Source organism: Thamnophis sirtalis, unplaced genomic scaffold (assembly GCF_051295495.1).
Source record: "Thamnophis sirtalis isolate CommonGarterSnake01/CBP01778 unplaced genomic scaffold, rThaSir2_p1.2 scaffold_8, whole genome shotgun sequence".
Classification (NCBI taxonomy): domain Eukaryota; kingdom Metazoa; phylum Chordata; class Lepidosauria; order Squamata; family Natricidae; genus Thamnophis; species Thamnophis sirtalis.
In genome coordinates this window covers 65,001,241-65,014,813 of record NW_028261388.1, presented here as the reverse complement: position 1 = coordinate 65,014,813, position 13,573 = coordinate 65,001,241, and the positions used below count along the sequence as shown (strand labels likewise).

The window sequence follows — 13,573 nt, the reverse complement described above, 5'->3', positions numbered from 1 at the left end:
CTTTTCCATAACTGATAGTATTACAATGGTTCTATATATTTCAGATAGACAATTTTATAATTCTGTTATTCCAAATAATAATTTAGTTATTTTATGTAAATTGTATCACATTTTATATTTTTATGGCCACATTTCTTAAACTTACAATTTTATATATTGTTATATTATTCTGAACCTTTTTAAATTCTAACCAATCGCTTTTAAATTCCTAAAAGATAAAGTAAATGTGATTGATAATTAAATTAAGAATTAGTTCAATATAAATTAAATATGGCATAATTCAAAAGATTAGAAAGTTGCCACCTTCCATGGATATGAACAATTTTGTTGATAATTTACTATTTAGTTTTTCTATTTGCCTGAACTCTATGCTATAAATAAACTTTTTAAAACCTAAGTAGTACAAATTAACATATATCTATTTATTTACTTCAAAAGACAATCATACGTATGAATAAAAATAATGTATTGTGAAATTTCCAGTGCATAAAAAAGAGTTTACTTCCTAGCTACCAGTCTATTGTACATAGATCATAAAACAATTTAGTTACTGAATGCGGTAACCTATGATCTCCCCCCACAAAAAAGTATAATAATAAAGTTGACATATTAAAAAGATTTCGTTTAAAAAACATATCTGCTAAAATGTTTTTTAACAACAGTTCTAATATACTACATTCTCAAATCTAACCAAACCCATTAGATTTGGTGTGACAGTAGTGTAACATTTTTGATTCATCAATATGCAATATTTTTTTCATATTCTATTACTCTTGTTATATGTTAAGCAAGAAACAATAAGACTTTCCTTCTGCCTCTTATGATACAATCCTTTAACCATAATTTTGCTCTTTCCTCTCCTATAATTGTAATACAATAGGATGAAGATAGACCTTTTCAAACAGCTTGATTTCACTGTGCCTTGCTGCTTTCAGGGTTTTTCAATAATCTTTCAAAAAATTTCAAAACTTCTGTTATTGTTGCAGAAAATGACAGACTTAGACTTCTCAGGATACAGGAAGAGTTTATTTGGCAGACAGGTTCAGAAAGTTAACACGTAGCTGGCATTGGAAATTCTGAACAACCTTCATTATCGAAGCACGCATTCTTATACATTCTCAAAAGCGGTGCAACATGGAAACACTTAACTCATTTCTTATTGGTTATTTTGGGGGAAAAGCCTTATAAGAAGATGGGGGTCTTACTTCTCCTTTTGTCTTGGGACACAGGTACGGACTACATGTCTTTATGCGAACTTCAACTGAACTCTGTGGTTTGGACTTTTGACATAGGGATGCTGGCTGGAACATTTTGTGGTTAGAGGCTGATGACATTTCCCTGTCCCTTTAAGCAAGCTTCTAACTGTCCCTTTTATGCCACGTCTTCATTCTTATATTTTTAATCTATATTTTATTCTACTTTATCTCCCCCCACTTTCTAGACTCTATTAATACCCACAATTGACTCTAGCCTATTTGATTAACAATATAAGCATGCAGAATACATAATAGCAAAAAAGCAAGGATACAATCAATACACATAACTCTGAGGGCTTATCTTCCGGTAGAATTGTTTTCTACTCCTAGGCATGCAATTTAAACATATGAGCTAGCATCTGAAATTTCATCTTCCTTGAGGGTATGTGGGATAAAGTTCTCCATTAGCATTAACTCCTTTTCAGCCCATATTTCTCTTACAGACCTCAAAACAAGTTGTTTAAACAGGGGTATTATGCAAGGGAGGAAGGCTAAATGTGCAATTCCACATAATAAAAGAAACAGCATTTGTTTAATCCAGCCTGTTCCCGGTAGCCAAGAGAACCATATATCTGTCCCTTGTACTTTTTGACCAATAGAGGAAGCTTGATCTCATAGTTCTTAGACCACACCCGGACTGCTCCTGATCTATTCATATAGAAACAGCAATCTTCTCCCAGGAATACACATAGCCCACCCTTTTCAGCAGTCAATAGATCTATGGCACGCTGGTTTTGTAAAGCCACTGCTGCCAAGGAATCTATTTGGTCTTGGATTTCAACCAGGGTGCCAGCAATTTGGTTTAGGCTTTTTTGGAATTCTTCCGACAGCTGCCTGAACTGTGTAATGGAGTGAATCATTCCACCCACGCTATTATCAGGATTGCTAATAGTGGAATTAGGAGCGGCACTCTTTTCTGGACATGTCACATGAGGGTTACAGGGAGTGCCTGTTCCACGCTTACCACCCCCATTTTGGGGAGGAGGTGTACTAGGGTGCATGTGCCAGTCCAATTAGTGGGCAAACATAGATAGGTATTTCTCCCACATAGAAAGAAAACTCCATTTTCTCCTACACATACGCTGATGTTCATGGAGAAGGCATGGGTTCGGAAGTTCCTTTCATTAGTCCAGACTTGTAGGGTTCCTGCTAGGAACATACCAGTCATAGGTTGTAAGAGGACTTCTTGGTTGAGGTTCTTAACTTATTCCAAAGGACTGGACCTTCAAAGAGATACTGGGAACTGGCGTTTCAAGGGGGAAAGTAAACACAAAATCCCATAGTGGATTGTATTGAAAGCCAAACGGGAAGTCGGGGCAGCTGGACTGGCCTTGGGCACCTTCCAGTAGTCAGATTCTGCTCCCAATGGTTAAAAACAAGTGGAGGCGGAAGCGAGAAGGTAACTTTCTGTTGGAAGAGCTTGTGAGCAGAGGGAGACATGCTATGTGTTAATTTCACGTCCACAAGGGTTTTCCTGGGGGCTAGATACATTTCAGATGGGCATTGTTCCTCCGGCAGTGACCCCACAGGAATGCCAGGTTCCTGATACCATTTGATACATAAGGAGGGTGACCCTATAATGTCTACATTGACGGTTATGGGGCCAACAATGGGGAGACAGCTCATCTCCAGTCTTTTGAGCGCATCATACAGATCACCATGCAGCTGGGCTTCTACCGTTTTGGTTCCCCATCTGCCTCTAAAGTCCCTAAAGATTTTGCTAGCTTTTGGGTCACTTGATGCACAAACACTGGCCTGTTATCTGATGATATGAATGAGGGAATTCCATATCGGGACACAATGTCTTTGAGCAGGATTCTAGCTATTTCACAGGCTTGCTTCATCTTTGTGGGGAAGCATTCAGGCCACCCAGTGTAATTGCACACCATGACCAACATAGCTTTATAAAGTCCACACTTGGGCATATCTGTGAAGTCAACAACTAACGAATCTATGGGGGAATACCATTTAGCTGGCTTCCAGGGGGAAGTTGAGATCCTTGCCTTGGATTAACTTGGGCACACATATTACATCTTTTGCTAGCATGAGCACATAGAGAGTGGAAGCAATTGATGTATGCTATATGTTGAAGCGCCTTGGCTAATGCAGTTTTGCCCATTTGTGTTGCTGAATGGGAATCCTTCACTACTTGCCAGGCTATATTAGCGGGTATAAAGATTCTTCTGTCTGGAAGTACAAACCACTCTCCCTTTTTTAGTCCTTTCAAGTGTACAGTCGCTTGGAGTTCCTCTGCTCTGGAGTATCTAGGGCTAAGTCCTTTTGGCATTTCTAGTGTTACATAAATGGATATGTCAGGGTATCCCTGATCGTCCCTGGTTGCTGCTAGTTTCACTTCTTTGTTGGGCGCCCTATTCCCTCTGGCTATTTCATCTTGTCCCTTCTGGTGGCCTTTACAATGCATAACAGAGACTTTCTTTGGCATTTTCACAGCAGCTATGAGCCTTTCAATCAGGAAGGGGTGTTTGATTTCTTTTCCTGAGACTGTTAAAAGACCTCTTTCTCTATAAACAGCCGCATGAACATGCAAAGTGAGAAAAGCGTATTTAGAGCCAGTCCATATATTTACTCTTTCATCTTTTGTCCTCTCTAATGCACGGATTAAAGCCCATAATTCTGCTACTTGGGCACTAGTGCCTTTTGGGAGAGGTCCACTTTCTAAGACTTGGTCAAGAGAGACTACCGCATAGCCAGCATAATGTTCTCCCATAATAATGAAGCTTGATCCATCAGTGAACAAGTTATAGTCTGCAGATTTCAACGGCACATCCATCAAGTCTGGTCTGCATGGGAACTGACTCTCAATGGTTTTCATACAATTATGCTCAATTTCGGGTCCCGGTATTGGCAAGAGTTAGGGTTAGGGCATTTGTCTGCTTTAAGGTCACTTGTGGATTCTGAGTCAGGAGTGCCTGATACTTGTAAATTCTAGGGTTTGTTAGTCATAAATGTCCCTTCATTTCTAAAATTCCTTGAATTGCATGGCTGATGTAGATAGTGGTAGGCTGTCCGAAAGTTAATTTATTAGCTTTCTCCATTAGGAGAGCCGTGGCGGCTAGAATTTTTAGGCAATGTGGCTAGCCCTTTGTGACACAGTCCAGTTGCTTATATAGATAAGCCACAGGTTGCTGCCAACTTCCCTTTTCCTGTGTCAGGACTCCTAGAGCCGTGTTGCCTTTCGAATCCACAAAGAGATTAAAAGGTTTTTCTAAATTGGGGAGTCCCATTACCGGAGCTTGAGATAATTCTGCTTTTAGGGCTTCAAATGCCTGTTTTTGTTCCAGCCCCAAATGAAGGGTTCCTTTTCACCCACCTTTGTGGAGGTATACAAAGGTTTGGCTAAAAGAGCGAAATTTGGAATCCAAATTCTGCAATATCCTGCTGCACCTAAGAATCCCCGCAACTCTTTCCTGGTTGTTGGTTCTGCAATTCAGCACACAGCCTCTTTTCACTCATGTCCTATTGCTCTTTGTCCCTCACTTATGGAATATCCCAAGTATTTGACTTGGGGTTTTACTAACTGTGCTTTTTTTCTTGAAGCACGATATCCCTTGTCCATTAACAGATGGAGTAATTGGTTGGTATTTTTCCAACAAGTCTCCTTCGTCTGTCCTGTCACTAAGATATCGTCTACATATTGGAGTAGCACATCTGTCTTCACAAGGCTGGAAATTTTCTAGATCTGAGGCCAAGACTTCACCAAAAAGGGTAGGTGAATTTTTAAATCTTTGGGGAAGCCTAGTCCAAGCATACTGCCTCTTACGACCTGTAACAGGGTCTTCCCATTCAAAAGCAAACAGTTTTTGGCTGTCCCTGTTTATTGAGATGGTGAAGAAGGCGTCCTTTAAATCTACCACTGAAAACCAAGTAGCTGAGGCCAGAATTAGACTCAAAAGAGTATAGGGGTTGGGGATGGACTGTGACCGTCACGGGTTCACAATAATCAAATCGTGCATGGGCCTGTAAGAACCATCAGGTTTTGGTATGGGTAGAATTTGGGTATTCCAGGGAGACTGTATTGTTCTCAGAATGCCAGCTTTCAAATATTTGACAATGTGATCCTGAATTGCCTGTGGGGCAACTGCCTGCGGAATTGCCTGCGGGGGTAACTTTTCTGTCTGAGGCGGACAGGCACAGCTAGAGGCTTTACTTGTATAATTATAGGTGCATGATGAGATGCATGGCCTGGTGGATTATCTTTTGCCCACAGCTGAGGTACTTTAAATTCCTGCCAAGTATCGGGGATCTGGCTTTCTTGAAATACCATCACTCGCCATATCTCATCTGGGGGGGGGGGGGTTGCCTTATTGTTAGGACCATTTTATCTTCCTCAAAGGACAGTATAGCTCCCATTTTGCATAGGATATCACAACCCAAAAGCGGAACTGGGCATTTGGGCATGTACAGGAACTGGTGTTCTATGTCTCTTCCATTTAGGGAATATTTTAAAGACTTCAACACAGGTCAGCTGTTTATCAGGCCATCAACCCCTTGGATGTTTAGTACATTATTGGAAACAGGAGACAAGGTTTTCTAATTACTGATCTAGATGCCCCTGTGTCTACCAAGAAGGTTACATTATTACCCCCTATCTTTATTTAGACCAAGGGTTCAGGGGAGGGGCTTGACTAAACCCTGGTCCCCTTCAGTCTTCAGACCTTTCATCTATTGCAGCCAAACTTATAGCTTCCACCTCATTTTGGAGCAGACTTCGGCGTCTGTCCGGAAATCCATGGGGCTTCATTCCTCTTCCACTTCTCCCTCCCAGGGGATCATAAATCTTGACCTTTCGATTCAAGCGACCAGGTTCCATTCTTCTATTCTGTCCTCTTCCCTGCCCCCTTATCCCAGCTTCTAGCCTTTTGGGACACTCTAACATCCAGTGGCCTTCTTCCTTACACCAATTACATCGACCTCTGCTCTGGGCTTTGGATTTATTTGACAATGCAACTGCCAGCAATTCGGCTTTGCATTGCATTCTGTCATCCTTCTTTTTCTCTTCTACCTTTTCTCTGTTCAAAGACCTTGCGAGCGATTTCCATTAATTGGCTTATATTCATCCCTAAGGCTTCTTTTTGCCTTTGGAGCTTTCGTTTAATGTTCGGGGCACTCTTGGATATGAAAGCCATCACTAGCATGCTGGAATTTTCGGGATCCAGGGGGTTGATTGGGGTGTAGGTTTTATACGCATTGACCAGCCTTTGGAAAAAGGCTTCGGGACTTTCATCTGATTTTTGGACCACGAGAGAGGGTTTGGACATATTTACTGGAGGCTTTGCAGCCTGTTCTAAGCCTTGAAAAATTAATGCCTGATAGTCCCGGAGGGAGGCCATGTATCTATAGGGATCCCATTGTGGATCTTGTTGTGGAAACCGTAAATTTAGCGCAGCTTCCTCCATCTGTGGGTTTTAAGATTTTTCCAATGGCACTACTCAACCTTTCTCTTTCTTTTCCATTAAGGAGAGTAGTCATTAATTGTTCCACATCCTGCCATGTTGGATTATGGGTTTTGATAATGACCCTAAACAAGTCAATGACTTCCTGAGGCTTAGCGGACAATGGTCCATAATGTTTCCAATTCAACAGGTCTGTGGTGGTAAACAGGATGTATTGAAACAAAGGCTGGATCTCTACTTGTTCCTGTCCATCTATAACCCTTTGATCCATTTGGTGCAGTGGGGCTAGGAGCTGACTTCTGGTTTGGGTAGCAACGGGAGCATTTCGTTGGGTTATAGGAGAAGGCGGTCTGCTAGACGGACTTTCCAATTTTTGCTCTTCTCTCTGGTCACTTTGTCCTACTGCCCCTTGGTTAATTCCATCGCTGGCATTTGAAGGCTGCCTTGGGTGATAGAGAGGGGCATATGGAGGGGGACCTTCTTCATAGGGTGCGGTTTGGAGGAGAGGCTTTTTCTCAGGGTGATTCTTTTTGACCTTACTTTTGCCATTTCCTTTTATTCGGGCCACACAAACCTTTATGGCTTCCTTTTTATATTTACGAAGCCAGTCAGAATTTTGTTCTACTGCTATCTGCCACTGGTCAATATACTGATATTGATCTGGGTGACCGGTTTTAGCATCTGTTATGATCTGATGTACTTTTGAAATGATTTCTGGATTAAAAGTGCCCTCAGGTTTCCATCCTACATTAAAGGTTGGCCACTTGTTCTCACAGAATCTTTTTAGATCCCCAGGGTTGGATTTGGGATCTCCATAATCTTCACTAAAAGCTCTTTTGAAGTTTTTCAACCTGCACTGGGGGGGAGTTTGAGGAACGCTCCCCTCTCCTATGTTCTATTTCTAACACACTTTCCGCTAACCTGCGGTCCTGGAGGCTCATGGTCATCAACAGGAACTGCAGCAGATTAACCTCCCACACAACCTAGAGCCTCATTAGGATACACCGGTTCTGTTTGAAAGGGACGCTATCCCAGGCTCAGGGGGCTGATCGGGCCCACTCTTCCACTCCTAACCGAGTGGGTCTACAATTCCCTTGAAACTTGCCTGCAGGCATCTTCTTTCTCAGCCGGCGTAATTTTATTAACTCATCCTGATTCTGGTCAGATTGTTGGATTGGTGGTGTCCTCTGGATGCCCGAGGGAGGTCGTTGGCCCTCTTCCAGAGAAAGATCTCTGTGGCGTCTGAAGATGGATGATACGACCTCAATGGGGCACCGGTTGGTCTGTTCCGTCCTCAGCGAAATATCGCTCTAAGTCCTGCCATGGTCACCAGAATTGTTGCAGAAAATGACAGACTTAGACTTCTCAGGATACAGGAAGAGTTTATTTGGCAGACAGGTTCAGAAAGCTAACACGTAGCTAGCATTGGAAATTCTGAACAACCTTCATTATCGAAGCACACGTTCTTATACATTCTCAAAAGCGGCGCAACATGGAAACACTTAACTCATTTCTTATTGGTTATTTTGGGGGGAAAGCCTTATAAGTAGATGGAGGTCTTACTTCTTTTATCTTGGGACACAGGTACGGACTATGTGTCTTTATGCGAACTGAACTCTGTGGTTTGGACTTTTGACATAGAGACGTTGGCTGGAACATTTTATGGTTAGAAGCTGATGACATTTCCCTGTCCCTTTAAGCAAGCTTCTAACTGTCCCTTTTATGCCAGGTCTTCATTCTTATATTTTTAATCCATATTTTATTCTACTTTATCATGACTGTGTCTTTCTTTTAGTGCTGTGCTGAAGGATTGTTAATTGTTTTTTTATGCTTTCATATGTTTTTTGAATGGATAAACTTTCTTGATCTTGGCTGAACATAATTTTAAAATCCTTGCAAATGTCTAAACAATAACATTTTGAATAACATCAGCATTTGAAAAAATGGAGTTGGATTTTCTTGTTAAATAACAACTTATACAGTAATTTGAAATGGAATATAGATAGTCCTCAACTTACAACAGTTCATTTAGTCACTGTTCAAAGTTACAACTTCACTGAAAAAAGTGACTTATGACTAGTTTTTGCACTTACAACCCTTCCAGCATCCCATGATCAAAATTCAGATGTTTGGCAACTGGTTTATATTTATGATTGCTGCAGTGTCCCAGACAGTGGTGGGATTCAATTTTTTTTTTTGTTACCGGTATTGTGGGCATGGCTTGGTGGGTGTGGCATGGTTTGGTGGGTATGGCAGGGGAAGGATACTGTAAAATCTCCATTCCTTCCCCACTCCAGGGGAAGCTTATGCATAATCCTCATTTCCTCCCAATCAGCTGGGACTCGGGATGCAGAGAATAGATGGGGGCAGGGGCAGTAAGAGGTGGTTTCACTGGTTCTCCAAACTACTCAAACTTTCCACTACCAGTTCTCCAGAATTGGTCAGAACCTGCTGAATACTACCTCTGGTCCCAGGGCTAAGTGATCACCTTTTACAACTTTCTGACAAGCAAAGTCAATGGAGAAGCCATCCACTTAACAACTGGATTATTAACTTAACAACTGCAGACAAAACTCACTACAAATGTCTCACTTAGCAACAAAAAAGTTGGACTCAATTGTTGTCGTAAGTTGAGAACTACCTGCATTCTTTTCTTCTGGTCAACAATAGACTGACATAAATGATTAGTTGAGCTCCAAATATAATGACTAATTAGAAACACTTGTGCTAAATGAAAGTGAGAGATGAACACTTTCACAGCAGAAGTTTTACAATAAAATGTACTCCTGCAATGATTTATATAAAGCTCTGCTTTGTTCTCTTTACCTTATGGACTAAAAGAAAAACGTTAATTCTACCTGTTCAGGGAACGGAAGATAAATCTCCCCATTGGCTTCTATGAAATAGTCATTGATCTTATTTTATTTTCTCTTATAGACCATACAAAATGTGCTGTATGTATGCCTTCAATATATGAATCTGTTGTGCTTATACATAGAACATGGAATAATAAAAGAATTATCGTCCAGTTTTTTGTATAAAAATACTCTCTTCTTCCTTTTTAAGGGATTTAATAATATAATGTATCTGGAAATTAACTGCTAAATAAAGATAAAAGTAACTATTGTTAGTGCAAAAAACCTGATTGATTATACCTTCTATGTTGCATTAGATACACCTTGTCTAGCATGCAACCTCTTTTTTCCCCCTTGGAATGAGTTTTCTAGTGAGTAGAACAATCTGAAAATAGCATTAGCATTATTCTTTTCTGTCACTGGACTTTGTTGGTCTGTGGGTTCTTAATCATTTAAAAGTTTTCCTTATAGCCCCCCCCCCCCGGTTTGTGGGGTGGATGGGTGAGTGGATGGGTAGGGAGATGCATGCATCTCTAGAGTATTTTCTTTCTCCATTAAATAGTATAATATTTTGAGAAAGGACATAGCCTTGCTGTCATGTTGTCAAATCATGAGTATGGACCATCAAAGATTATTGTAGGGCAGGACCAGATGACCCAGCATTTTAACAACTCCCAGCTCAGCATGAATGTGACTGGGGTGGGTGGGTGGGTCTTGAGCAGCATCTATGGATTGATTTTCAACTTGTTACTCCTGAGGAAGTGGACAAGGCCATGGGAGCAGTGAGTGCCTCCACGTGTGCGCTGGACCCGTGCCCCTCCTGGCTGGTTGCGAACAGCAGGGAGGTGACACGGGGCTGGATCCAGGCGATAGTTACTGCCTCCCTTCGGGAGGGGTTCTCCCCCCCTAAAGGCGGCGGTGGTGAAACCCCTCCTGAAGAAGCCATCTTTGGATCCAGCCATTCTAAATAACTATCGTCCAGTCTCCAACCTCCCCTTTGTTGGGAAGGTTGTTGAGAAAGTGGTGGCCTCTCAGCTCCGGCGGTCCTTGGATGAAACCGATTATCTAGACTCCTTTCCTTTCAGTCTGGATTCAGGCCTGGCTACAGCACGGAAACTGCTTTGGTCGCACTGACTGATGATCTCTGGAGAGCCAGGGATGGGGGTCATGCCTCTGTCCTAGTGCTCCTTGACCTCTCAGCGGCCTTCGATACCATCGACCATGGTATCCTTCTGCGACGGTTGCGAGAGGTGGGGGTGGGAGGCACCATCCTTCAGTGGTTCTGCTCCTACCTCTCGGACAGGTCGCAGTCAGTGTTGGTTGGAGGGCAGCGGTCGACTCCTAGGCCCCTTAAGTATGGGGTGCTGCAGGGTTCGGTCCTGTCCCCCCTCCTGTTTAACATCTACATGAAGCCGCTGGGTGAGATCATTTGGCGGCACGGGATAAAATATCACCAGTACGCGGACGATACACAGCTGTATCTGTCCACCCCGTGCCAACTCAGTGAAGTGGTTGACATGATGTGTCAGTGCCTGGAGGCTGTTAGGGTCTGGATGGGGGTAAACAAGCTTGCACTCAATCCAGACAAGACCGAGTGGCTTGTGTTTTTCCCTCCCAACAATTGGTCATGTATTCCATCTCTCAGGCTGGGGGGTAAAATTATACGCCCCTCAGACAGGGTTTGCAATTTGGGAGTCCTCCTGGACCCACAGCTGACTTTAGAACATCATTTGTTGGCTGTGACCAGGGGGGCATTTGCCCAGGTTCGCCTGGTGCACCAATTGAGTCCCTACTTGAACCGGGAGGCTCTTGCAACAGTCACTCACACCCTTGTGACCTCAAGACTGGACTACTGCAATGCGCTCTACATGGGGCAGCCCTTGAAGAGCATTCGGAGACTCTAGCTTGTCCAGAATGCAGCCGCGTGAGCGATCATGGGTGCACCTCGGTACACCCACATTACACCTATCCTCCGCGAGCTGCACTGGCTGCCTATCAGTCTCCGGATACACTTCAAGGTGCTAGTTGTCACTTATAAAGCCCTTCATGGTATTGGACCTGGGTACTTGAGAGACCGCCTGCTGCCAATTACCTCCCAAAGACTTATCAGATCCCACAGACCAGGCCTCCTCCGAATTCCATCCGCCGGCCAATGCCGATTGTCGACCACCCGGAGGAGGGCCTTCTCTGTGGCTGCTCCGGCCCTCTGGAACGACCTCCCTGTGGAGATCCGGACCCTCACCACCTTCAGGCTTTACGCTAAGCCGTCAAAACCTGGCTGTTCCAACAGGCCTGGGGCTGATGAGTTCCCATCCCCACTCGAATTGTGTGGCTGTTGACTGCTTTTAAATTGTTTCTGTATTTTGTTTGGTTTTTTTATTGCTTTTTTTGTCTGTATTATTCCCTTCCCCTTCGGTTTGTTAGCCGTCCTGAGTCCCTCCGGGAATAGGGCGGCATACAAGTGTAATAAACCTTGAAACTTCTGCCTACGATTTCCTTTTTTGATAGTGTGTTTCAGTTTGTTCTTGTTCAAGTATCATTGTACAGTTTGTCTGCCACATTTAGTTTCTTCCAGACAAATCTTTCCTCTTCAGTCTACTATTGCCACTAAGCTAGGAATTATTCTTCATCTGGATCAATTTTCCAGTCTGCAGCAACTGTTGACAATGACATCCTGGTAGGAGAATGCATAAACATAGCTGCTTCAAAACCTTGTACAATGTTTTTATTATCTTTGTTTCCCTGAGTTATATATTCCATTGGACTTTTTAAAAACAAATGTATGGTACATTGTTTTATCATTTTCCAGTGGTTTTCATCGCAACAAAAACAAACTTAGAAAAAAACCAATTGTTCCTCCCTGTATTGATTGTGGGGGGAAGGTGGGGGGAAGAGAGAGAGAGAGAGAGGGAGGAAGGCATTTTGGAAAATTCTTTTACGCCTCTCGCCTTTCACTGGATTTCTATTAATTGTTGGGGTTAATTGTCCCAGGTGGCTTTGACTTTAGTGAGTTACTTCCGAGTAAACCAAAATACTAGGTGAATATTTCACACTGCAATCCTAGCATTGATTTTAGTGAGACTTACTTGTGAGTAAACCAACTGTTCCTCCCTGTATTTTTGGGGAGGGGGGGAGGAGAGAAGGCTTTGCGGGGGAGAGAAAGAGAGAGGGAGGAAGACATTTTGGCAAATTCTTTTACCCCTCTCTCTTTTCGCTGGATTTCTATTAATGGTCCTAAAGAATTCCTTCCTTCCACCCCCTCTAGCCGATTAGTTGGGGGCTAACTATCCTGGGGAGTGGAACACCCAGGACAAATCTTTTTTCTGCGAATGGGCTGTGCCAAACACAGTGGGATGCAGGGGCCAGTGGTGTATGGGTGGTGGAGTATGGGTAGAGGTGAGAAAGCAGAGGAGATGTCAGGGGGAAATCGGCCGAGGTGGTCCTAGACCTGTTTATGCATACCTATACACCAATGTACACATATACTCTACACTGCATATTTAGTGAAATGAAATCACAGAAAGGAAGGCAAATTTCATTTTTTTTAGCTCCCATGGAAAGTTGTGACAACACAGCAGCAGAGAAATTATCCAGTGGTGTGTGTGGCTATAGTAGCTTGTACTATTCTTAAGATGGCTTTGAGTCCAACCAGCATTAGTACATAACAGGAAGAGCTTAAGGGCCCAATGCAGAGATACAGAATGCTTCAACTCAAAACAAAACTGAATTGTGAATTGTACAACACTTAATAGAATACATACAGTAAAAACAGCACAATATCTTATCTATGGTAGGCTTTTCAAAATATAAGGATTACTATGTAAGTTAACAGCAGCAACAACAACTGAAATCACATTACTTACTGGAAAGAAAGTGCTGAGAAGTGGGGCCAAAATCTCTGTGGGCCTCATGCAGCTGCCTGATACGCTCATCAATGGACAACTGGATGGAGAGGAGATTAAGTGTAACAATCAGAAAAAATAATCATTACTTTCATAGACCTGTACAATTATTATTGCTACAATTTACAAACAGTTCGATCAAAACT

At 42.6% G+C, this 13,573-nt stretch overlaps 1 protein-coding gene across 6 annotated transcripts in view; it reads right to left on the bottom strand.

Moving 5' to 3' along the window:
* The window catches only part of DMD (dystrophin), a 1,286,665-nt gene that overhangs the window by 202,746 nt on the left and 1,070,346 nt on the right, over positions 1 to 13,573 (bottom strand). For all 6 annotated transcript variants that reach the window (XM_087721810.1, XM_087721811.1, XM_087721815.1 and 3 more), the window contains exon 60: positions 13,389 to 13,467. In XM_087721810.1, the coding sequence (XP_087577936.1) occupies positions 13,389 to 13,467 (79 nt within the window). The remainder of the gene's footprint in view (positions 1 to 13,388; positions 13,468 to 13,573) is intronic.